General features: G+C 32.4%; 3 protein-coding genes across 3 annotated transcripts; 2 read left to right on the forward strand and 1 right to left on the reverse strand.

The window, feature by feature from the left end:
* Nucleotides 1-1259: 1259 nt before the first annotated feature.
* On the forward strand, nucleotides 1260-1796 carry LOC149494718 (pathogenesis-related protein PRB1-2-like). Its single transcript, XM_089724415.1, has one exon. The coding sequence runs from the start codon at nucleotides 1260-1262 to the stop codon at nucleotides 1794-1796; it is 537 nt and encodes a 178-aa protein (XP_089580541.1).
* Nucleotides 1797-21119: 19323 nt separating this feature from the next.
* LOC149494719 (pathogenesis-related protein PRB1-2-like) lies at nucleotides 21120-21653 on the forward strand. The gene has a single exon (XM_089724416.1). It carries the CDS (start codon nucleotides 21120-21122, stop codon nucleotides 21651-21653), a length of 534 nt encoding a protein of 177 aa, XP_089580542.1.
* Nucleotides 21654-24530: 2877 nt separating this feature from the next.
* On the reverse strand, nucleotides 24531-26328 carry LOC105645037 (linamarin synthase 1). Its single transcript, XM_089723672.1, has 2 exons — nucleotides 25806-26328; nucleotides 24531-25441 (listed from the first exon to the last, which is right to left on the reverse strand). Exons 1-2 carry the CDS (start codon nucleotides 26326-26328, stop codon nucleotides 24534-24536), a joined length of 1431 nt encoding a protein of 476 aa, XP_089579798.1. The 3' UTR covers nucleotides 24531-24533.
* Nucleotides 26329-26714: the final 386 nt, after the last annotated feature.

Raw genomic sequence — 26714 nt, forward strand, 5'->3', positions numbered from 1 at the left:
CAATCGCAGTCGGCCCACAGCAGCAAAGCGGCGACCAAGAGAGAAAAAAAAAAAAAAAAGAGAGGGAGAGGGTCTATCGCGAGAGGAAAAAGAGGACTAGAGTTTATAATCCTTCGTTTTTTTCATTCGCAGACTGCTTGATGTGGCAATTATTTTTTTATTGCAATTTGCAACCGAGTTTGCCAAAAAAAAAAAAAAAAACAAGCAATCACGGGTCGGTCACACTCTTCGTGGCGGGAAATCTTACATCTGAAATTTGCGACCGACTTTCTCGTCATTGTCGTACACTTGCAAAGACGATCGCAATGTATCGCACATCAATCGCTAATTTCTTGCTTCTAAATATTTTTTGCGGAAAAAATTATTAGTTGTTGTTTGTCGCAAATCGGTTGGTAATTTGCAACCGTTTCTTGTTTGTCGCAAAATGGCGAACTTTTTATAGTGATTTATTTAACGCATTTTCAATTATTAGATATACATTGAATAAGTGTGATACTTTATGTATCTTTTGATACTAATTATTGCATAGTGGATTTCATAATAAAATACTCTCTCCGTTCCATTTTATTTGCTTGTTATTCTTTTTTTAAATATTCCATAATGTTTGTAAGGTTTTTAAATTTATATATGTAACTAATTGTTTTTCCCATGATAACTTTTATAAGCGTTTATTAAATGAATGACTTTTATTAATATCTTAATGCATTAAGGATAAAAAAGAGCAAAATAATTTTTATTGACTAAATTCTTAATATACGTGTTTTTTTAAACCATGCAAACAAAATGGGACGGAGGTAGTATTTTGTCAAACCATGCAAACAAAATACAAAGGGAGTTATAAGTTTAAGGATTCAACATGTATAATTTTATAAGTTGAAGGTTTTAACAGGTCAAAGCACAAGTTGAGAATATCAATTAATTTTTTTATTTTGTGGGAAAAAAAAAAGTTTACATGTGAACTTATGTATTTGAATAATGAGTAAATTATAATTGAATGATAAAGATTGATTGGTCAATGATTGGAACTTCAATTGGAAACCGTTTTGTTAGTTAACAACAGCAAACTGTCACTAATCCTCCACATGAAGAGTAACGTGTTTTCCACCTCAAATCATCTAGAGATTGAACTACTAGCATGTGAACTGATTCTTCTTCAGCATCAAATTATTTCTGCTAATTATGTGTGTGTATATATATACACACACACACACACACACACACACACACACACACAAAGAACCTCAACGAGACATCAAACAATGGAGATGATAGGAACCTTCCTCCTCCTTTTGTCTCTCCAGCCAATACTCTCTTTCTCAGCCCTAGTCCAAGAAATTTCCTCGTCTAGACGTTTACTAGTTAATAAAAGTTCAAGCGAAAGCATAAATGGGCAATTTCTAATACCCCATAACATTGAAAGAAGAGCAAACCTTGGACTCCCTCCTCTCCAATGGAGCAACAAGATTGCGAAATTTGCGTCGACTTGGCCACGCAAAAGAGGGAAAGACTGTGCTTTCATCCATTCCAATAGTAATTACGGCGAAAATCTGTTTTGGGGAAGCGGAAAGGACTGGAAACCGGGCAATGCGGTGGCCGCATGGGCAGCGGAGAAATGTTACTATAATCATATGACAAATGCTTGTACTGAAAATAAAGATTGCTTGCATTATACTCAGATGGTTTGGAAGCAAAGCTTGGAGCTTGGGTGTGCAAGAGTTATATGTGCAAGTGGAGACACTTTTATTACTTGTAATTATCACCCTCACGGTAATGTCATTGGAGAAAAGCCCTTTTGAACCTGTAAGCTCAAAGTGTAGTTAAATAATTGGTACTAAACTTTATGCATATGTATATTAATTAATTAATATTCTCAATGTTTGCTACATGTGCTAACATATAAATATGCTAATCGTTGTAGTTAATATTTGTTGTAATGAATATGCAATTTCTGTTTCTTCATTTTGTATTCAAAGATTATTACTATAATTAGTTTATTGAGATTTGCATTTTTACTTATCCAAAAGATTCACCAACTAATACTTATAGGTTGTAGTTCAGTTGACAATACAAGCTGGATATGTAGGAATAACTCTCGGGTTCAATTCCAAGTAAATGCATCTACAAGGAGAAGCGAAGAGTCTGAACTATGACTAAATCTCGAGCTAGATTAGCCGGTTCCTGATAATAAGATTTGAATACAAGTGGTTTTACAAAAAAAAAAAAAAAAAAAAAATCACTAACTGATTGTCGGGATGACCATTTAGTCAGTTCAATTCAAATCTTATGAACTAATAAAAACTGAATAAATCAAAATTTTTTCTTAAGGTAAAATCAAATTGAACCGATTAATGTAGAAAATTAAATTCAACGAAACTGAACCGATTCAATTATGAGATTACTATTTCCTCGTCCCTATTCATGCTTGGGCTTTGGCGCACTGAATGGTTTTTTACCATGGTTTTTTTACCAACTAGCATCCATGGTTAAAATACTGGCCTTGTCGAGCTCACTGCCTAACCCTATATATGTTGGGTTTTTTTTTTTTTTTTTTTTTTTTTTTTTTTTTTTTTGTAAAATGTATTTTAATTTTGTATGGTCAAACCTAAAAAATATTTACTCTGTAGTTTAAAATTAATTATTTAATTAATTACTTAATTTATAAAAAAAATAAAATAATTCAAAAATAATATTTTCATTTTAAAAATGCCATAATACATTATTATCCTCGAATGAATCATGTTTTTATTTAAATTAATTCCAAATATATTTTAATTAAAAATTCAAGATATTTGAAATAATCCGATTTCTAAAATTCAAAAGTTTTCAATTTAATTACCAAGAATCTAAAAATATTATTTTATAATAACTAAAATTTTAAACTTTATAAAAATAAATCAAGGAAATCAAGTAACCGACCATAAACCAAGAAGGAAACTATAGATCCGATCAAAACCATTTCTAACCACTGAAAGTTTAGAAATTTCTGTCAAATCAAACCAAAAACTCATTTAAGCTTGTCAATTGGACCAAACCGCACCAAAACAACTCTTCCCCCCATTTCACGGTCTTGCTCTCCTCTCTCCTGATCGCAGCATGCGATCCTGTCTTCCCTTCCCTGATCAGCTTTCCAGCCACTGCTCGATTAGAGCAAGGTGGCGATCAGCTCACTTCGTGCTGCCAGTCTCGTTTCCGGCCTTTCGTCATGCCGAATGAACCGCCAGTAGCACGAATTGAAGCTGCATCCTTTGACAGCTTCCTCTTCTCCAGCGACTTCAATGCTTTTCCGGTGATATAATCCAACTTGGTAAGCTTAAATCACCCTCTAAGGAACTCTAAATTTGTAACTCCCGCCGTCCAGTCCCGAAAGATTAGATGATAGACGTCATATACGATGTCAGAGACACCATTCTAACTAACATATAAATCTAATAAATTACTATATGAATTAAAAGTGATTAATTATGCATAAGTCTAGCAAGTATTAATTTTTTTACATATAGAAAAATATTTTGGGAATCCTATAGAAAAACTGCAAGCTTCCCTAAAAATTGAACTTAACTAAAACTTGTGAATACAAAACACTCCAAATTCAACCTCAATCATCCAACAAAATCAAATTTAAGGCATTAATAGTCATTCAATAATAGATTCATAGTCATTCATTTCCTCATTATCACCATAATAAACATCAAATTTAAGGCATTAATATATATATATATATATATATATATATATATATATATATATATATATATAATAAGTCTCATAAAGCCAAACCATACATAATTAACTTAGGAGAAATTTCTACATCCAGATATTACATAAATCCATATTTATCTCTTTATACATATGCCTAAATAAAATATACTTCAAGCATACTTAAGTTAATTATACATATTCTGCAATGGTATTAATTATACATGTCATAAATCTTAAATACATAACACTAATTCTATAACTATCAAAAAGATCTCTTCTGCTTTAATGCTACTCCCCTGGTCTTTGAGCAACAACCATGGTCTACAACCTGCATGTGATAAAAATCAACGCGTTGAGTATAAAACTCAATGGGGCTCATAAATCACAGACCTTCAAATGTTGCGATGGCAACATACATTTAAAGCGTGAATCTTTACAAAAATTTTCATAATCATAAAACCATTTGTATATCAAACATGCATAAGTATTCATAGCACATAATATCATATTAAACTCACAAATTAATAACATTTATAATTATCATCATATCATATCATATATTCATTACCTTTGATATTTATTCTATCTATACGCATGCTAATCATTTTAAATCTAAATTTCACATCAACATACTATATAGTTTCATTTATTAACATAATCACATATTCTCAAACTAAGATTATATAATATAATCTCATTAAACCTAAGGCACCTAAACCATAGATTTCAAGGATGAAAATCATAAATATAAATTGTAGCTCACAAGCACACATATCATGAATATTATCTTATTAATTTAATTTTCTTTAAATATTTTACTTATGGGCTCATATACACTTAGGAGAAAAATGAAGCAGATAAGATTTCAAAAATAGAATTAGAATGGCTATGTAAGTCAACAGAATCAGAGGGGCTTTAAAAGCCTAACAAAAACAGATAGAGCACGTCCGCTCATACAAGAGACACCCACGTGCCTAGCATATGATCATAGCTAATATCAGAATAACATCAAGTGCCGAGCATGCTCATATAACAGAATAATCGAATCACACATCAAATTCACACAAGTATATTAGAGCCCAAATCTTTTTTTTTTCTTTTTTTTTTTCAATCTTAGATTTCTCATAGAACTTGTTATTCTTTTAGCATACTTTCATAGGTTCTTCGTTTAAATAATATTTTTTAAAAAATTATTTTAATTGCATTGTAATTAACAAATATAGTCTAATAATAAAGTATTTAATCATATTTTAAAAAATTCAGAACATAATAAATTAATAGAATTTAAGTTCCATTTTCGATAGTTGAATTAAGGTTTTCGATTTATCTTCTAAAAAGCAATATAATATGAGAACATGTGATTAAGAACATAAAAAACTCTTAATTATAAAAATCATTGGACAGTAATATTATAATATCAAATAGAGAGTATATATATATATATATATATATATATATATATATATATATATATATATATATATATATATATATATATATATATATATATATATTCTCAAATTAAAATGCATAAAAAATCTAACTAAAAGGATTGTAGACACCAAAATTTTATTAAGTTAATTTAATTATTAACTTAATTATTTAATCAGCCAAATTATTGGTTAGTTAAATAAAATAATTTATTTTAATAACCAATCAAAATATCTAAATGGTTATTAAAATAAAATTATTGGATAAATATCATTTACTGCATAAATAAATAATGTAGTAAAATCCAATAAAAATTCATCAAGTGGACCAATTAAATTGAATCTTGGCGAATAAATCAAGCGTCTAAATAAGTTAAGAGATGCAGCAACAGCCTATGAGAGCTTGCCAAGTAGACCAATCAAATTATATACTTGGCAAGGGGACTTCCTCAAATCTCTATAAATAGGAATCCTCTCTTCGTATATGGGGAACACACATTGGACATATAGAGAGAAAGACAAAAAAGAAGCCTCAAAGCTCTGTCATATACGGAAGACTATAGAAAAGAAGAGATGATCGTATTGTCATTAGTATGCTGTTTAAATACAAGAAGAGTCCTATACTAAATAGTATATGGTTACAAAATAAGTTACAACAGAAATTATCTATCCATAACAACCTAAACAAACTTTATCAATATATGTTAACTCTTATCTCCAATACTCCCCCGCAAGATAGAGAATCCATTGTGGATTCCTATCTTGGCCCGATTTTGTTGAAACTTTACCTTAGACAGAGATTTAGTTAGCATATCAGCTAACTGATCTTTGGAAGAAATGTGGGTGACCCAAATCTCACCTCTTTGGACCATTTCTCGAACAAAATGAATATCAATCTCCAAATGTTTCATTTTGGTATGAAACACTGGATTCTTACATGTATACATAGTAGAGATATTATCACAATAAATAACAGGGGTGTCTACTTCTTGTCCGAGTTCTCTTAGCAAGGATGTAACCCATTTTACCTCAGATGCTGTACTTGCAACAGCACGATATTCAGCTTCTGTGCTGGATCGAGCAACTGTCCGTTGCTTTTTAGAGCTCCAACTAATTGGAACCTTACCAAGATATAAGATAAATCCGGTTGTTGATGTTCGATCCGAAGGATCGCTTGCCCAATCAGCATCCGAGTATGCATGAAACCCAAAATCGGCTTGCTTCATGATTGAAATTCCATAATAAATTGTGGATTTCAGATACCGGAGTAGTCTCTTTAACGCCAGCCAATGGTCGGCATTCGGATGTTGCATATACTGTGATAATTTGTTCACAGTGAAAGCTATGTTCGGCCGAGTGAGATTTAAATATTGCAATCCTCCAATTAATTTTCGATAGGCAGTAGCATCAACAGGTAAAGTCTCATTTTTTGATTTTTGGAGCTGTATATCTGAAGCCATTGGAGTAGAAATCTCCTTCGCACCATCCATCTTTGCTTGCTCAAGCAATTTCCGAATATAGTGATGTTGAGTTAAGAAAATCCCTCCATTTATTTGTCGCACATCCATACCAAGAAATAATGACAGTGGTTGTGGATCTTTCAGAGAAAAACGCTTCCCAAGTGCTTGCACAAAACTCTGAACAAACCCATTGTTATTTCCAGTAATTACTATATCATCTACATAGACAAGAAAATAACAATATACACCATCTTTAATATAATAAAAGAGGGAATGATCACATGCCGATAATCGAAAACCATAGGCAACAGTAAAAGCTCTTAAAGCTTGATACCAAGCACGTGGTGCTTGCTTTAACCCATAAAGTGCTTTAATCAACTTACAAACATGTGTGGGTTTTGTTGGATCTTTAAAACCTGGTGGCTGCTGCATATAAACATCTTCTGTCAAAGGACCATGTAAAAATGCATTATTCACGTCCAGTTGAACAATTGGCCAAGCTTTAGTAATTGCTAGAGTAAGCACCAACCGAATTGTCACTGGTTTGACAACTGGACTAAATGTATCACTGTAATCAACACCAGGTCGCTGACTATAACCCCGAGCAACTAGTCTTGCTTTGTATCTCTACAAAGATCCATCAGCATTTTTCTTCACCCTGAAAATCCATTTACAACTGACCAGATTATAAGCAGAATCATATGGAACAAGCACCCAAGTATTATTATCAAGTAAGGCATTAAACTCGGATGTCATTGCCTGTCGCCAATCAGGAATAGCTAAGGCTTGTTTAACTGAACTAGGTTCTGGTAATGAAGATAAAGGATGCTTGGTAACTGAATGTAAAACTTTCGGCTTGAAAATATTATTTTTGGAACGTGTGACCATACGATGAAGATTAACAGGTGTTGGAAATGACTGTATGTCGACACTAGTAGGCATAGACTCTATCGGTGTTGGACTTAAAGACACTGGAGCAGTAGAACTTGAAATAGACTCATCCACAGACATATTCGGCGAAAGAAAAGGAACAATAGAAGTAACTGGTTCAGTAGAAAAATCATACCAACTAGTCTCAGACAAATCTGTAGCCGAATTTTTGTCAGAAAAGGGAAACTTATTTTCAACAAACTCAACATGTCGAGACTCAAAAATTTTCCCAGATTCAATATGATAACAAAGATAAGCACTTTTGCTTGGTGAATATCCTAAAAATACACAAGGAAGTGATCGATTATCAAACTTATTTTTCATGTATGGTCTGAGACATGGATAACAAAGACATCCAAATACTCGTAAAGAGGTATAATTAGGATTTTGACCAACCAATTTTTCATAGGGAGAGACTAGTTTAAGAAGATATGTAGGTAACCGATTTATTAAGTAAGCTGCAGTACGAAAAGCAAAACTCCAAAAACTCATGGGTAAAGAGGCTGTTTGTAACAAAGTAAGCCCTGTTTCAACTAAATGGCGATGACGACGTTCAGCCGCACCATTATGTTGAGGTGTGTGAGGAGGAGTTTGCAAGTGATTGATTCCCTATTGTTGAAAATATTTTTTAAGAGCAACATACTCTCCCCCCCATCAGAATATATAGTTTGAATTTTGGAGTTAAAGGTGTTTTCTACAAGCTTTTGAAAGATTGGAAAAATTTCGATAACCTGAGATTTTGTTCTTAATGGATATAGCCAAATATATTTTGTGAAGTGATAAACAAAAATAATATAATATTGAAATTCATCCAAAGAAATTTCTGGTGCAGGTCCCCATAAATCAGTATAAACAAGTTTTAATGGTTTGCTACTAACCAAAGAAGATACTCCAAAAGGTAACCTATGACTTTTATTACAACGACAAGGATCACAGACACTATCCTTAATAACAGTCACAGGAATATTAAGTTTAGACAAAACAAAATGAAGGATTTTCGAACTTGGATGTCCAAGTCGTTGATGCCATGACACAGAAGATAACCGAACATGATGACTTTCAAAAGAACCCATACTGCGAAGCTTATAAAAAGACTGATCAAGGTTGCCTTTGTACAGGATCTCCCCCGTGAACTGATCCTTAATAAAATAAAAATGAGAGAAAAATTCAATGGAAACTTGGTTAGAATCACAAAACTGAGGAACAGAAATAAGATTAGATTTTGCTTTGGGCACATATAAGACATTTTGAAGAAGACACTTTTTTGATGGTAAGGATACAATACCAGAACCAGTTCGAGTTATGGACAAACCTGACCCATCAGTTAACTTAGCTCATCTGGTCCATCATATGCCGAATGAAGAGATAAGTTATTCAAGTCATTAGTGACATGATGCGATGCTGCAGAATCAAACAACCATGGCTGAGAATTCTAGGACTGCACACTTGTAGCATTAGCTTGAGCTTTTCTAGCAATATTTGCAAAGTATCATTTGGCTTTAAAACAGTCTTTAACAACATGCCCAAATCGATCGCAAAACTGACATTGAACAGTAGAACGGGATCCAGAGAACTGAGACTGCGTCTTAACATCTAAAACACGTTCACCAGAGGAATTTCCACCAGACTGACGATAAAAATTGCCCTGTGAATTAGATCCCCTTCTAGCAGCAGTCTTGCGAATATTATTAGCAGTAACAGGAAGAACATCATAATTTGAATTAACCTGCTTCAAATACATCTCATAAGCTAATAACTTATCTTGTAGTTCTTCAAAACTAACGATTGTGTCTCTGGCATGAATTGCCGCTGCGATTGCACCGAATTCAGATCCGACACCACCAAGAACTTGAACAACAAGATCTACATCAGTCATTGGACTCCCGCACAACGATAGCTCTTCTGCAATACTCTTAATCGTTGTTAAATATTCAGAAACAGAACGAGATTCTCTCTTCGTTCTAGCAAGTTTCTCTCGCAGAGATAAAACTCTGGTGGCAGACTTATTGGCATAGGACATTTGTAGCTTTCTCCATGCATCAGCGGACGTATCAACATCTGCAATATCATTCATGATCGAAAAAGAAAGGGAGGCTCGAATAGCAGCAAGAATCAATTGATCTTGACACTCCCAAAATTCATAATCTGGATTTGAAATCTGTACACCTCCCTTATCAGCAACAGTAGCAGAAGGTACAGGTACCATACCTAGGACATATTTCATCAAGCTATGTCCTTTCAACAGTGGTACAATTTGAGCCCTCCAAGTTGGATAATTCGTAGCAGTGAGTTTTAGAGGCAGCTGTGCACCATTAATTGTTACAAGAGAATGCCCAGAAGAATGAACAACAGTGCCGCTACCTGAAGCCATATCAAAGTAAAGAGGAAGGAGATTGAAAGAAAATCAGAGATTGGATCGGAAAAAGCCTTTTAAGCTTTGTGCTCTGATACCATATACGGAAGACTATAGAAAAGAAGAGATGATCGTATTGTCATTAGTATGTTGTTTAAATACAAGAAGAGTCCTATACTAAATAGTATATGGTTACAAAATAAGTTACAACAGAAATTATCTATCCATAACAACCTAAACAAACTTTATCAATATATGTTAACTCTTATCTCCAATTCAAACTCAAAATTACAAAGCTCTCTCTCAAGTCCAAAGAATCAAAGCTCTTTCAACTCCAAGTCAAAATCAAGTCTCTTCGACCCTTGAATCGTCCAAAGTTTGTTCTACATCAATTCAACATTAAGTCCCTTCAACTGTTAAATCATATTCAAGATTAAGTCGTTTCGACTATTGAATCGTGTCTGTGACAATAAAGAGAAGAATCGGAGGATAATCTTGTTTGTAATATGAGATTTTACACTAGAGATTGTATCCACTTAATCTATAAATACGATTTGTATTTTTATATTTTTGTTTCTTAATTTCAGGAACAAATTTTACGCTTACAAGGATATTCAAAAGTATGAATAGAATCTATTTTTTCGATTAAAATGCATTAAAAATAGAACTAAAAAGGATCTTCTTATTTTCTCCAAGTAAAATGATATATTAGGAATTCCAAATTAAACTAAAGCTACTTTAGAAAATCTCATAATTTTTTCCTCTAGTCCCACATGTATGTAGATTATAGATTATAAATTTATTTTATTATCTATTAAGTTAAAGAGAGAAAAATAATGTATATAATTAATATATGAAGTATGTTATGCATTTGGCTCTAACATTTAATTTAAATCCTAAATTGAATAAAATTAAAAACATATATAGTGAATAAAAGAATTTTAATTTTCATGTATAGCCTTATTATATAACATTAAAATACTTAAAAATTTATTAAGCATAATATTTAAATTTACATCTATTTGAGGAGCGGTTTCTTCCAATGACAAAGGAAAACGTCAAGGGTGGTATGTCCCCCTAACCATTCTTTTTAAAATAATTATTTATAAAAATATTAAAATTTATTATTTTACCACAATCACATCTACCCAGCTTTCTACAGCCCCTGTGGAGATCTTCGCTCTAAAATTCCTTTTGCATTCCGCATAGTGTCGCATAAGCTTTGACCACCATATTTGATGGTTCAAGTTTTGACTCTTCAATTTTAAACTTGGATAGCATCTTCAACGGGCACACGCACAGGGCCGATCCGTTATCCACCATCACATTCCGGGTATCACACCCGTTAACGGCAAGCTGGATGTATAATGGCTTAAAGTGGTTTCTTCCTTCTGGTGGGAGGTCCGAGTCAAAGAAAGTGACTTCGCCAATTCTACGCTGTAGCACGTTGATCATGTCAACACTCTGAATCTGAGCTGGCACTCTGACAAAAGTCATGGCTTCTAGTAAAGACTCTCTATGCTGTTTGGATGCTATCAGCAAATCCCATAATGAAATATCTGCTCTTGTTCTCTGCAATTGGCTCAATACTGAACTAGCAGTTACACTGCTGGGTGCTCGATTCTGACTGCTCTCACCTACCTCGACAGTCTTCTTCTGTACTTTCACTACCTCCTCTTCTTTCTTCTTTTCTTTTGGCTCTTCAAATCACACAAACCGAACTCGTTGCTGTCATCGGTCTTAAAATGCTTAAGAAAAGCGGTCTGTAGTTTGACCCAATTCTTCTGAATCTCCTCATCTAGACTGTCGTACCACCTCCGATAGTCCTTATGTAATGTTTGCGGGAATGCTCGCAAAACATCTTCCTCATTGTACCGGTTCATCTGAGAGACCCAGAGGAATTCAGACAGATGAGAACGGGGATCGTTGTCTCCTTCGAATGTGGTATGCTTGAATGTTTTAAATGAAGTGGAGCTGGTTAGGTGCAAAACATACTCAGTTATGTGAAAGTTGGTGACCGGGTCCTTTTCCTTTACTACAGACATTTTCTCAATCCTGTCTTTCAGTTCAGCAAGTTGCTTGATTACATCATTCTCAACAGGGACAGTATTTCCCACAGAATTCTGATTATCTGAAGCAGGTTCTGGGATTTGCCTCTCTTCAACCACAGGTTGACTGCTTGAAGCGGGAGGAGTTTGATTTTGGGCCCTATCTTGGGCGAAAGCAGCGGCTACAATCTGAGCAATGGTTCTTATCTGAGCTTGCGAAAATTCGGGCTCATCCCCCATATCATCTGCCATTTCTACTGGATCTGAATCAGAATCTGAATCCGATGAACTTGAATAACTCACCGAACTAGCTGGAATAAACTCGGGGATTGGGGATGTTTGGACAAGGCGTTGACTAGGGTGTCTATTCCAAGCTCTCGAAGTAACTTTCGGGGAAGAATCAATTCTGACAAAAAACGCCAGAGTTAAAGTAGGTCCTGCATGTATGCATGTGAAAATGAAAGCACATAGGATGAGAAATGCATTTCTAATGTGCTACGACCAGCATGAAAATAAGATCTCGATTTCGACGATTGGACCAAAAATTCGGTGTGAATAATATGACAATAACTTATTTTATATTTGAACATTTCGGGCACTATCTGTCGTCGACCGTTCCTTTTGGATTTACGATCGACTATTTTCTCTCGAATCCCTAACTTTTGCCTCGGAATGAAAGAATTTCCGAGCGGGATTTTATTTTTGTTATGTATTTTTTGTATCCTTACTTTTTGCTTTGGAACATATGGCCCCAAGCAGGATTTTCGTTTTATTTTGTTACAAAATTTTGTAATCTCTCACTTATTTTCAGATAATGCGAGAAATGTAAAAATACAAAGGAATCGCAACCCCCTTATATCTTCCTTTTCTTTTGGGTATAAATTCACTATAAGTGATTGCATTCTATTATTCAAAACGAATTTGAGGTCCAGTCTCAAGACCAAGGTCAAATGTCCATACCGAACATTAGCTCTTATTAATGCATGGCTGAAAAAGAAAATGTTACATGATGCATGAATGTCACAACATATGTACAGTTTATAACAAACAAGGGAACGGGAGTTGGGAAATGCATGCGTTCCAACCTTATTTCTCCCACATGCGGATTCCATTGGTATAAATTCCGACATCTGTTTCCTAGGAATTGGTCTAATCTCGACAACCAGCAGGGGGTTTTGAGATTGACGATATCAACTCTCGAAAATGAATGCGACATAACAACAGCAAATAGAACCGGGTATTTCCTTAAGGGAAGTGACTACAATTTTAACTATGTGCATTGGCTTTAGTCTTATTAGGTTTTACAAAGTCTGGGTTCCGCAAACAGGATTCGGGCTTTGTTGGGCCTACTCCTTTTGACGCACCTTTAAGGTACTAAGCTTGCGGTTGTTAGTACTGTTAATTCTCAGATGGATGCACCTAAAACGCGAGGTTTAGGCTAGATCCACCGTCAAACTTAACACCAGTACCGAAGGGTGATATGGGTAGAATGTGGTGAGAAGAGAGAAATGCTTTATGAATGCAAAAATCCTAAAAAGAAAAATAAAGCAATTAAGCAAATATGGACGATTAACAATTTTCCATCAGCTTTTTCTAATCAATTTTATTTAGAAAGAGTAGGCTTTTAGAGTCAATTCCTAATTGGAACCACTAAATTATTAAAAACAACCGGGGATTAATGGGTGCAAAATCTCCAGCAGAGTCACCAAACTGTTTTTGCCCCTCTCCCCCATTCATACATTTTTGAGAGAGTTAAGATCCCTTAAAACCCCGAAAAAGGATCTCGGAAAACTATTTTTATTTGTTTAGAATTTTTATTGAAAAATGGTGTTAAAACCTTTTGGGGACGCGGTGCCGATAAATCGGTCTTATAAATCATTTTGAGTTGCCACCCATTATTTCGGCAATGGGACCGTTTTCCAATTTTAATTTATAAAATGACTCCATTTAACCCATTTTTTATTTAAGGCTAATTATTTGAAAAACTAGTCAGGCGCACCATATGCGATTCTAGGTAAGGGAATTGGGTACGTCGGCCCGTTGAAAGCCGACGCCGGGAAAACTGGCCTCTTTTAACCTACGATTTCTAATTGATTTTATTTTAGAAAAGCCAAATTATTTAATTAAACCCAACCCGAATAAATCGAACCGAGTTCCTATGTGGAAAATTAATTAACCGTCCCAATTAGGTTCATTCATTGCATTCATAATAAATTAATCATCACATTCACCATTCATCCACAATATAGCAAATATAATTAAAAGACCCGCTCTTGCCTTATGGTTAAAGGCGGGCCACAAACCAGATTTAATAATATAATCAACAATAAACAATAAATCCTAAAATCTTATAATCATAGTAAATTAATTGATTTGATTTGATTAGAACACAATTTGCCCATTATTGATCATTTTCCAAATTAACATTAAACATTTACTTAACCGACTTAAAATAAGATAAGAAAAGTATTCTGGGAATTTAAGACAGTTGCGTCACGCAGCTGTTCTATGAAGAACAGTCGCGTGATGGAACTCTTAGTTATTATCCTGGAACTTTGAGGCAGTTGCCTCACGCAGCTGTTCTATGAAGAACAGTCGCGTGACGGAACTCTTAGTTACGTGGCAGAACTGTTCGTGACTTTGTCAAAATCTCCAGATGTATTGATTATTTATTCAGAACATAATATTAAATAAAAATGTAAAAACGAAATAAAGACTGTGCGCACGAACAGTTGCGTCACGCGAGTGGTCCAGCCCAGGTTAAGGCCTTTTGGACATGAACAGTTGCGTCACGCAGGTAGTAGCTGGGTGACGCAGCTGCTCGGGTCCGTAACTACCTTTCAAACTACTCTTTTTACGTGTTCTTTTTGTTAACAATAGTTTAACACAACTCAGAAATGCTCAGAAATGGGCAAAGTGATGTTTAACCAATAACAAACTAACTAAATACTATGAAAATGAGATTTTTTAACAAATCAAAGACTAAAAATGAAAAGGGAAGGTTTAAGTGATTACCTAACCCTCAGATTTGAGGATTGCATACGCTTTGATTGATTCAGGGACACTGCCTCACAATCCCAGAGGTATTTGTTATCAAGTTTTGCAAAATAAACGTTTATTTTTCCTTTTCTCTCTTTTTCTCTTCTTATGTTTCTTTTTTGTGTTTTAATTTTCAATCTATATATCTAATGGCTTGATCTTCCTCAAGGTTACTCACTTGAGTTCTTGGGGAAGAAACCCTAGCCGTAAATCAAAAACCTTTGCTTAAAACGTTGAAGTCCAGAGAAAATGAGAGAGAAAAAGTCTCGTTTTGAAAACAAAATGTTGTATTTATATGGGTAGGGCAATAGAACAAAGCTGCGTCATGCAGGTAGAAGCTGCGTGATGGAGCCACGAGCTGCGCGACGCAGCTTACTTTTCGTACAGTTGCCGCGTATCCATACAAACAGTGCGGGCAGTTGCACGGGCACGCGCCAGAGGTGTCAGCCTGGTTAGAGTTGCGTGACGCAACTATGAGTGCCGTCACGCAGGTGATAGCTGCGTGACGCAACCCTAACGCGGGTCAAACTCCTTTGGGTCGGTCCGATTCAATTTTTGGTTCAAACACTTCTGGTTGATCGTGATTCTTTATCCTTTATCCTCATATCATCACCGGGTTAAGCGGGGGCATAAGATTACGCGTCAACGGTAACTATTGAATTAGTTTCCACAAAAGTTATTCGTGCATTGACTTTTGATTTTAAAATATCAAAGATAGTTATTGCTTATTAAAAGACAAATCTTATCATTTTTTACTGGATTTTCATTCCTGTTATAAAAACATTTTTCTCTCTTTCAAAATAGTTGGCAAGAGTAAGAGTCCATCGTTAAAAGTTTTAGATCTCTCAAAGTTTTATATATACTAATTGAAAGTGACCAATTTATTTGGAATTGGTATTATATCAACACGTTAAATAGCCTCCAATCCATTACTAACAAAAACAACAAAGACAAAGGCAAAGCAAAAACGACAATGAGTCAATGACAAAGACAAAGACGCAATGGGTTCTCAGCTTTTCATAATTTTAATGAGAAGTAGAGGATGCAGATGTCAAGATTTCAGTTGCTGGTAACGATTGAACAAACATTATGAATTTCAGTAGTTTAATTAATTCTTAGATAAGAGTAGCTGGTTTTGAAACAAAACTAAATTCAAACCTGATAGAGTTTATACTATTAACCATGATTTCATAGTAGTATAACTTTTTGAGTGATTATGTATTATTGAAACTGAGATTTACATTTAATAAATCATTTATGGCGTATTTTTAATTGTTTTTCTTTTATTTTATACTAGTGGATGATTTGATGCTTAGAGTTTATTTTGTACATAGAAGATTAAATCAGTTTTTTATATGAGATACAATGTCTTATTCACAACTTAAGGTGGAGTTTACAAAGCCATCGGTATGATTTTAACACAGGATTACATGTAATTTATCTTGATTATGAGAATGGTTAAACTTCAACTTCTTGTGCTGGTGCATATTGTATGTATTGAATGTGGACCAAGTAGAAAATAAGATTTTTATATTGAATAAATAAAATAAATTCTTTAGTTCATTAATAATTATATTTATCACTCTTAATCATGATTTAGTTGTTATAAGCAATGTATGTTGTCTATTATTTTGATTCATTAAAATAATGAGTTTCATTTTGGAGCAATAACCTCAGTGAAATATCAATTCATTGATAGAATCCGTGTCTCTATATAGAGATTGATGATACCCTTTGAGAAATTTATAAGTTTTCATTGTGTAAGACCCTGTAGGTAGATTTTGAATCCGACACATGAAATAAATTAAGCGGAATTCTTAAAAAGTTAAATTATCAATTAAATAAAATAATTTGTAGTATAATTTAATTGACAGATACTATAATCTTAACACGGGGATTTGTATATTTTAATGTTAGGATTAATCTGGAGTTTAATTATGAATTTTAGTGGAATAATTTATAATTTATTATAATAATATTTTACAGATTGTATAGAAACATTATTCTAATAAGGCAGCCTTATTAATTTTATTCCTATAAGTCTCTGTTGTGTCTATGTTATTTAGAGCTGATTGAGAGGTTAATTAAATATAATATTAATATTGCAAAACGATATATATATATATATATATATATATATATAATTTTATTAATATTTATTTTATTAGAAAAAAAATATATAAGAGAAGCTTAAACTAAACTCGCGCATTAGTTTTTATTATATCAGTTTTTCCGTCTCAATAGTCGTCTGCTCACACAGACAGTTCTAAAAGAATAACCTAGGTCACACAATAGAAGCCCACCGAGAAAACGATTGTGGTTTTGGTATAGCAGGAGCTGTCGGTGCAGCAGCTATTGGTGTGAAAGCAGCAATCAAAATCAATGTTGATTTCATTTGTTCTAGAGGTATTTATGTTTCTATAACTTCGATTTCTGTTTTCTATACCTCTATATGATTTGTTTGTATGTTATGCATATGCGATCTTGTGGCTTCCGTTGTATGTTTTTTTTTTTTTTTTTTTTCAATCAATATCTACATACTTGATTTTTGTGTTTTGATGGAGAAAAAGAAAAAATTCTAATGAAGAAGAACAAGAACAAGAAAAAGAGAAAACCACTAGAGTATTTATTCTTTTATGATATGAATCCACTACATATGTAATCATTAACTAATAAAATGTAAATTGAGATTTTTATTCTTTGGCAAATTTAGATGTATTTATCCGAGTAGGAATGTCTACAAAGTTGTTATTTATGGCTTACTATGAGCTTTGGTAGACTTAAATTTAATCAAATCTTAGTATTGGTTCGATCCATGGGTTCTAGTTATGACGCACTCACCCTTGTCTCACTTTATTTTTTAGGAAACAGTTTCTTTTTTTGGGTACATTTCGCACCCGATATTCTAACACCATGTTACCACGGGCCACGACTAATCCAAGCTCAAGAAGTTGTAGGACCTGAAAGGCAGAATATTTCCCTAACAAGTATTTAACGATGTTGCATTCTTAGGAAGCAGTTTCTTCCCTCCAGTTGAATACTACTCTATTCACCTTCTTCATTGAGCATAATGTAATATCTAACTATAAGGACTATTATATTCCTTATGATGCGTGCTTATTAAATCTATTTGTTAGTAATTCCGCAATTATAATAAATGTTATTGGGAGTAAAATTATAATATAATTGTGTTAAATTGTATCTTCCATGAATGCTTGATAATGAGTCGCCAAGTCCATAACTGTAATAACATGCTTGCAGGGGCGGAGCCAGCTCCGTTAATAAGGAGGGGGCAATGATGTTCTCCCTTAAGTATACTAGTCTTTTTTATGACGTGCATTGCACGTTGACTATGCTCGTTATATACTCATTTTTTGTACTTTGTTAATGTTTTTTATCTATGTAATATTAAAGCATAAGTTTTTATATTGAAATAAATAAAAGTGGCTAATATATACTTTGACATACAAACTACTTGTAATGCTACTTCTTTAATCAATACCTAATCCTTTAATCTCTAATTTATAAATGTGAATTCTTAAAACCCTAATAGGTGCAGAAAAAGAAAAACAAGCCATCACTTATCTCCAACCCCCTCTTCTTAACTCCAAATCAATATATATATATACAACTATAATGAAAAATAATAATAAATTATTTTTTACTGCTAGGTAAAAGAAAAAAATGAGAAAATGATTTGCATTAATAATTGTAATCACTTTGTCCGCAATGGCAGTATTACTTACCCAGTACATTAAAGAAAGAAATTTATGCACATACACACAAATTCTTGAAACCCAAAAAGTGACCCAAAACATAAATATATAGTTCTAGTTTTTTCCAGTTTCCTAAATACTATTTTCTTTTAAGTCAAACAGATTTAGGATATAAGAGAAAAAATTATCAAAAAAATTAAAAATATTTAATCATCAAGAGGTCTTATATTTATTGTAAGAGAGATATAAATCTCTTACTAAATTAAAATGATAGTAGTTACAAATTATTCAGTAATGAAAAAGAAAATAAAAATTATTATTAAGAATAAACTCTTTTCAAAACTCATCTAATAAAAAAATTTTAATGTATATAGATATATAAATATATGAAAAATATTGCATATATTTTTTAAATTAAAATTTTTAAATATTTTCCATCCCAAATTTAATTATGTAAATTCTATTTAAAAATATATTTTTAAAAAATATATCCAATCAAACCATATAAACATAAAGAAAAAATATTAATAAAAATATTTTTTTTCTTTTATCTCTCTCCTACATAAAATATTATGTATATTCTATTTGAAAATTTATTTTTTAAAAAATATATCCAATAAAATCATACAAAACATAAAGAAAAAAGATCTCTCTCCCGAATAAACTAATTTAAATATGATCAAAATAGAATCAAATATTTAATGAAAAAAATATAAAAGATTTTCAAATGTATCATTATTATATATATTTATTAAAAAATAAATTTAGAAAAAGTAAAACTTAAAATTATGAAATACTTAATTATCTATATGTATTTATTTAAAAAATTATTTTTATAAACATATTCAATCAACTAATAAAATATAATTTTTCTAATTGGCTATGACTAATGTTATCTTAGGATATTTTAAATTTTATTAAGGGGGCTATTAAAAATCTCATTATTTTTCCATATTCTGACATTTATATATAGTTTAAATGGATACATTATGTCAAAATAATGCTAAACGTAAAAACAATTAATTATAAAAATATTTCAAAAATGCAATAATAAAAAAAATAAATTAAGAATATCTATCAATTTTAAGGGAAGCAAAACAATTTTCGAATTCAATAAAAAAAAATTAAGGAAAGAAAAGAATATCCAATTCTAATAAAAAATGAGAATGAAAATCTAATAAGGAGGTACACTACGTTCTTTTAGATCATGGAAATCATTCATGATAGATTCTATACAAAATTTCACAGCAATTTTTTTGTCAATATAAGTCAGCAATGAGTCAGATAGAAAACTGTCTTCCATTTTACTATGCAATCTTATTTTAATTAATTTCATAGCAAAAAATGATCGCCTTACTCTTGCTGTGGCAGCTAGAAGAGTAAGCACAAGGGTTATCAATCTATATATAAGAGGATATACTTGTGATTTTCTTGTTTTCATTAATCACCGATGATAGGTGTTATTTTTATAGTATTTTTAATATAATTTTTATTAGGATTTTCAGTATTTTTAATTACTTTAATTAGTTTTTATTTAGTTTTATTTTTGTTTTTGTTCAAAGCTTCCTTGAATCATAATTCACTTGATCTTAAGGAAATTTGTAGGCTTTTGGCACAGAAAAGAGCACAATAATGCAAAACACTTGGGCTCTAGCACGCCTTGCCCGTGCACATCAGCACACTTGTGCTGCATTTTGGAAAAAATCAAGTGGAAACTCAGACTCTAGCATGCCTAAGCCGTGCTATATGGCACACCCGTGCCAAATGAGGACATCAACCCAAAGGCGTGCTTGCCTAAGCACAGTCCGTGCTGTATTTCATCATGGAGATTTAGAGCCTAGCACGCTCTAACCGTGCTATGTGACACAACCGTGCCACAGAGTCTTCTCTAGACGTGCCCCTAAGCACGGCCCGTGCTGAACCTTCCTTAGAACTCAGGCTGCGGCACGCCCGGACCGTGTTGCACAGCACGCCCGTGCTAAGAATCAAGTGCTGTTTTGAGTCGAGAATGCCAACCAGTCCCTATCACTTACATGGGCCCACCTAAGATACTTTGGTGACATACAAATCAAGTTCTAATCTCATAATAGGTCAATGCACAAGTTGAGAATATCAATTAATTTTTTTATTTTGTGAAAAAAAAAAATTTACATGTGAACTTTTGTTTTTGAATAATGAGTAAATTATAATTGAATGACAAAGATTGATTGGTCAATGATTGGAACTTCAATAGGAAACCGTTTTTTTAGTTAACAACATCAAACTGTCACTAATCCTTCACATCAAGAGTAACGTGTTTTCCACCTCAAATCATCTAGAGTTTGAACTATTCGCATGTGAACTGATTCTTCTTCAGCATCAAATTATTTCTGCTAATTATGTAAATATATATATATATATATATATATATATACAAACACACAACCTCAACAAGACATCATTCAATGGACATGATAGGAGCCTTCCTCCTTTTGTCTCTCCAGCCAATACTCTCTTTCTCAGCCCCAGTCCAAGAAATTTCCTCGTCTAGACGTTTACTAGTTAATAAAAGTTCAAGCGAAAGCATAAATGGGCAATTTCTAATACCCCATAACATTGAAAGAAGAGCAAACCTTGGACTCCCTCCTCTCCAATGGAGCAACAAGATTGCGAAATTTGCGTCGACTTGGCCACGCAAAAGAGGGAAAGACTGTGCTTTCATCCATTCCAATAGTAATTACGGCGAAAATCTGTTTTGGGGAAGCGGAAAGGACTGGAAACCGGGCAATGCGGTGGCCGCATGGGCAGCGGAGAAATGTTACTATAATCATATGACAAATGCTTGTACTGAAAATAAAGATTGCTTGCATTATACTCAGATGGTTTGGAAGCAAAGCTTGGAGCTTGGGTGTGCAAGAGTTATATGTGCAAGTGTAGACACTTTTATTACTTGTAATTATCACCCTCACGGTAATGTCATTGGAGAAAAGCCCTTTTGAACCTGTAAGCTCAAAGTGTAGTTAAATAATTGGTACTAAACTTTATGCATATGTATATTAATTAATTAATATTCTCAATGTTTGCTACATGTGCTAACATATAAATATGCTAATCGTTGTAGTTAATATTTGTTGTAATGAATATGCAATTTCTGTTTCTTCATTTTGTATTCAAAGATTATTACTATAATTAGTTTATTGAGATTTGCATTTTTATTCACCAACTGATACTTACAGGTTGTAGCTCAGTTGACAATACAGGCTGAACATGTGGGAATAACTCTCAGATTTAATTCCAACTAAATGCTCCTACAGGGAGAAGCAAAGAGTCTTAACTGTGACTAAATCTTGAACTGGATTAGCCGGTTCCTGGTAATAAGGTATGAATACCGGTGGTTTTACAAAAAAAAAAAAAAAAAATCACCAACTGATTGTCAGGATGAGCATTTAGTTAGTTCAATTCAAATCTTATGAACTAATAAAAACTGAATAAATCAAAATTTTTTCTTAAGGTAAAATCAAATTGAACCGATTAATGTAGAAAATTAACTTCAATGAAACTGAACTGATTCAATTATGAGATTACTATTTCCTCGTCCCTATTCATGCTTGGGCTTTGGCGCACTGAATGGTCGGATGGTTTTTTACCAACCAACTAGCATCCATGGTTAAAATACTGGCCTTGTCGAGCTCAGCCACTGCCTAGCCCTATACACTTAGGACAAAAATGAAGCAGATAAGATTTCAAAAATAGAATTAGAATGGCTATGTAAGCCAACAGAATCAGAGGGGCTTTAAAGGCCTAACAAAAACAGATAGAGCACGTTCGCTCATACAGGAGGCATCCACGTGCCTAGCATATGATCATAGCTAATATCAGAATGGCATCAAGTGCCGAGCATGCTCATATAACAGAATAATCGAATCACACACCAAATTCACATCAAGTATATTAGAGCCCAAATCTTTTTTTTTTCTTTTTTTTTTCAATCTTAGATTTCTCATAGAACTTGTTATTCTTTTAGCATACTTTCATAGGTTCTTAGTTTAAATAATATTTTTTTAAAAAAAATTATTTTAATTGCATTGTAATTAACAAATATAGTCTAATAATAAAGTATTTAATCATATTTTAAAAAATTCAGAACATAATAAATTAATAGAATTTAAGTTCCATTTTCGATAGTTGAATTAAGGTTTTCGATTTACCTCCTAAAAAGCAATATAATATGAGAACATATGATTAAGAACATAAAAAACTCTTAATTATAAGAATCATTGGACAGTAATATTATAATATCAAATAGAGAGTATATATGCATATACATATTTTCTCAAATTAAAATGCATAAAAAATCTAACTAAAAGGATTGTAGACACCAAAATTTTATTAAGTTAATTTAATTATTAACTTAATTATCAAAAGATGAACAAAATATAATACTCCCTCCATACCAAAATATTTGTCCATATTTTCATTTTTAGATATCCCAAAATATATATCTAATTAACTAAAGAGATATTTACTTTTCCTTTTACACCATCTTTATAACTAATTTTAAATTCTAAAAATAACCATTTTGTTTTAAACTAAGAATATTTTGTATGATGTGACACTATAATTATTGTGCTTCTTAAACTTTATGCAAAAGTCAGCAGTACCAACGATTTGGGAGAGAAGGAGTATATGTTTTGCTATAACAATATTAATAGCTAAAACTTATCCCAAATTAGCAAGGGTTGGCTATATAAATCATTTATTTCCATTTGACTCTCTTTTTAATTAAGTCCACGCTAACATTTTGGTCTACCTCTTACCCTAGAACCATCCATCATTTATTTCTATTTTCACATTTAGGTCTACCTCTTACCCAACCATCATCAATGTGATATATTTTGAGGAAAACAATAAATAACTTAAAATTTTACTTCCTCCGTCCTAAAAAGATAGTCCATTTTTCCTTTTTGGTTTGTTCTAAAATATAGTTTACTTTCCTTTTTTACATTATAGTTAATCCTTAAATTGTCTATTATACCCTTATTAAATTTTACCTTATTTTCAATAACCCTCATTAATTTCTTAGTTATTATTCTAATATAATAATTACTCATGTGTTATTTAAGATGGACATAATAGGAAAATTATATGAATAAAATTATCTTTTAATCATATTTCTTAATATGTGTGAAAGTAGATAGTAGACTATCTTTTTGGGACGGTGGGAGTAATAGATATTTTTTTTTTCCTTTTTGCCTCATTTCTTCTCATCAAAATTAAGGGTGGAAGTTGGGCGAGTACCATAAAAATTGCACTACCCACACCCAAACTTGCTTATAAATTTGAATATCCACATCCATTCCAAATTCGTTTAAAATTCCTTTTGTAATACCTATATCTACACCCGTTTGAAATTTTAATACTCGCACCCGTTCTATACCCATTTAATTAATACTTGAATTTGCTTGTAATGGATTGTGATTGGTAAGATACCACGAAAATCCACTCCCCTTATATTGATGTTCGTCAAACCTAGGAAGACGGAGATGAAAATAAACAATAGAGTAGAAAATGAAAAGTATTAGTGAAATACAATTCTAAAATTCTAGTCGATTAATATTTTGAAGTAATTAATTTTTTTGGTGTTTGATGATATTAGAGTTTTTAATTTATAAAAGTTTTAGCACAATATTAAGCCCAATATGCATTTAAATTTTCACTTAAATTTATTATATTAAATATTTTTAAATATAATAATGGATCTTGGTAGATAGAAGGTACCCACAGCTTTAAATCTATACTCAACCCAAATCTACTGTAAATAATTAATTTGATATTAAATATTGATATTGATACTCAACCCACCCCGCTTATATCTCTAATTAAAATGAATCTCTCAAATCACTGTATGAAGAACCACCAGCATCAATAGCTTTCTCTGCTTTCCTCTTCCATTCCAAAGCCTTTTGTTTCATTTTCTTGCCGTTATCATTTTCCATCATTTCCTTAAGCAAAGCCTCAATTTCATAACTCTTCACATCTCCATTCACTTCCAAGCCAATCCCCCAACTAGTACAAGCAAATCTACAATTTGTTTGTTGCTCCGCAACAAATGGCCAACAAATCAAACGCACGCCTCCGCAAACACTTTCCATCGAAGAATTCCACCCACAATGAGTTAAAAAAACACCAATAGATGGGTGCGAAAGTACTTGATCTTGTGGACACCAACTTGCTAAATATCCTCTGTCTTCAATCTCTTCAAGAAAGTCTTCAGGTAATATTGCAGAATTTCCCATGACAACATCAGGTCTGATAATCCACAAAAATGGGTATTTACTATTTGCTAGTCCCCATGCAAATTCTTTTAAGTGTTGCTCCGTCATTACAGTCACACAACCATAATTCACGTAAACAACTGAATTGGGCTCTCTTTTATTTAGCCATTCAAGACAGTTTGAGTCTTCTTTCCATAGACTTGGCCTTAACGACTTGAGTTCGGTCTCGGGCAAGCGCCTTTCGAGCAAGGTAAGTGGGCCTATTGAGTAAATGAGAGGAAACTTGGCTGAAATTGCAGCTAACACTTCATGTTCAAACTCTTCGAAAGTGTTGAAGATAATTGCAGAAGCTTTTAAGCAGTTTTCTGATTCTGATTTCAGGTAATCAAATAAGATGTCTTCAATATTTGTGGTTCTAACAAAACTTGGTATATCTTTAATGCGGATATTACTCATGCCTGGGATCCAATCTATTGGAGTATCAAGTGTGCCATCTGTAAGAAAGCTTTCATCTGAAAAGAAAAAATAAAAGAAAAGAAAAATGTTTATGTTATTATCAGGCTATCCTTTACTAATTTGAAGAGTTCATTTTGATTTTTGTTTTGGAAAACATCCATTTTCCTAAAATTTTGGGTGTTAATCCTTATATCGTTTAATGAAATTTATAAATTCGGATATTTATTTTCAAAAATAAATTAAATAATCCCTTTATTTTATTATCATTGAACTAAGTTTTCTTTTTGGCCTTTAAAACTAATTTAACATATTTCTCAGTTCTTTACTACATAATAAGAACAAAAAAACATTGCATGAAATACAAAGAAAAGTGGAAGAAGGGAAATAATAAATGGACAGAATAATAATAATAAAAAGTACCTTTAAATGGAATAATCCCTCTCTTAATAAATTCACCATATTGCAAATATCCCATTAGGCCACAGGCCGAGGCTGTCCAGAACTGAACCGCAGGTATGCCTAACATTTCTCCTGCTTTAATACAAAAACTCATGATACCATCTGAAATTATGCAGCTAACTTTAGGCACTTGAGAAGAAGAATTGAGCTTAGATAATAGCTCCAAAAAAGGAACCAGGCAATTCTTTCGGATCGAATCGCACAAAGCCGCAGGATCTTGAGTAGCATCTTTATCAGAAGGTGGCAATCCTTCAGGTATTGTTTCGTAGCGAAAATCAGGCAAGCCTTTCACAGCTTCCTGTCCTTTGGATCGAACTAGTCGGTTGTGATTGAACTCAGTGTTAAAAAAGGTTATGTAGAAACCTTTTGAGTGTAAAAGCTTGGCCAATTGCATAAAAGGGTTTATATGACCTTGTGCAGGGAATGGGACTAGGATTACATGAGGCTTAATAGCTCTTTCTGAATCCATCTTTATAACGTGCATTGCACGTTGTTTTATTTGTTATATACTCGTTTAATTTTTTTATTTATATAATATTGAAGTATAAATTCTTATATTTAGATTCAAATAAATATAATGAACATTTTTTTTTAACATGTCCTACAATGTAACATCTAATTGAAGAGAAAATAATATTTTTGCTTCTTTATTTAATAAAAAAAATATAACATGCATTGCACGTTGATTTTACTTGTTATATACTTGTTTAATTTTTTTTTATTTATATACTATTAAAGTATAAATTCTCATTTAGATTAAAATAAATATAATGAATATTTTTTTAACATGTCCTACAATGTAACATCTAATTGAAGAGAAAATAATATTTTTGCTTCTTTATTTAATAAAAAAAAATATAATGTGCACTG

Source organism: Jatropha curcas, chromosome 7 (assembly GCF_041381405.1).
Source record: "Jatropha curcas cultivar XTBG-Jc1 chromosome 7, XTBG_Jcur_1.0, whole genome shotgun sequence".
In the NCBI taxonomy this organism is placed as follows: Eukaryota; Viridiplantae; Streptophyta; class Magnoliopsida; order Malpighiales; family Euphorbiaceae; genus Jatropha; species Jatropha curcas.

Bases quoted from the DNA above. Each gene is read 5' to 3' on its own strand.
- LOC149494718 (XM_089724415.1), top strand. From the start codon at position 1,260: ATGGAGATGATAGGAACCTTCCTCCTCCTTTTGTCTCTCCAGCCAATA.
- LOC105645037 (XM_089723672.1), bottom strand. From the start codon at position 26,328: ATGCACGTTATAAAGATGGATTCAGAAAGAGCTATTAAGCCTCATGTA. The intron at 25,442-25,805 runs GTACTTTTTATT...TTTTCTTTTCAG, and splicing joins AGGGATTATTCCATTTAAAG to ATGAAAGCTTTCTTACAGAT.
- LOC149494719 (XM_089724416.1), top strand. From the start codon at position 21,120: ATGGACATGATAGGAGCCTTCCTCCTTTTGTCTCTCCAGCCAATACTC.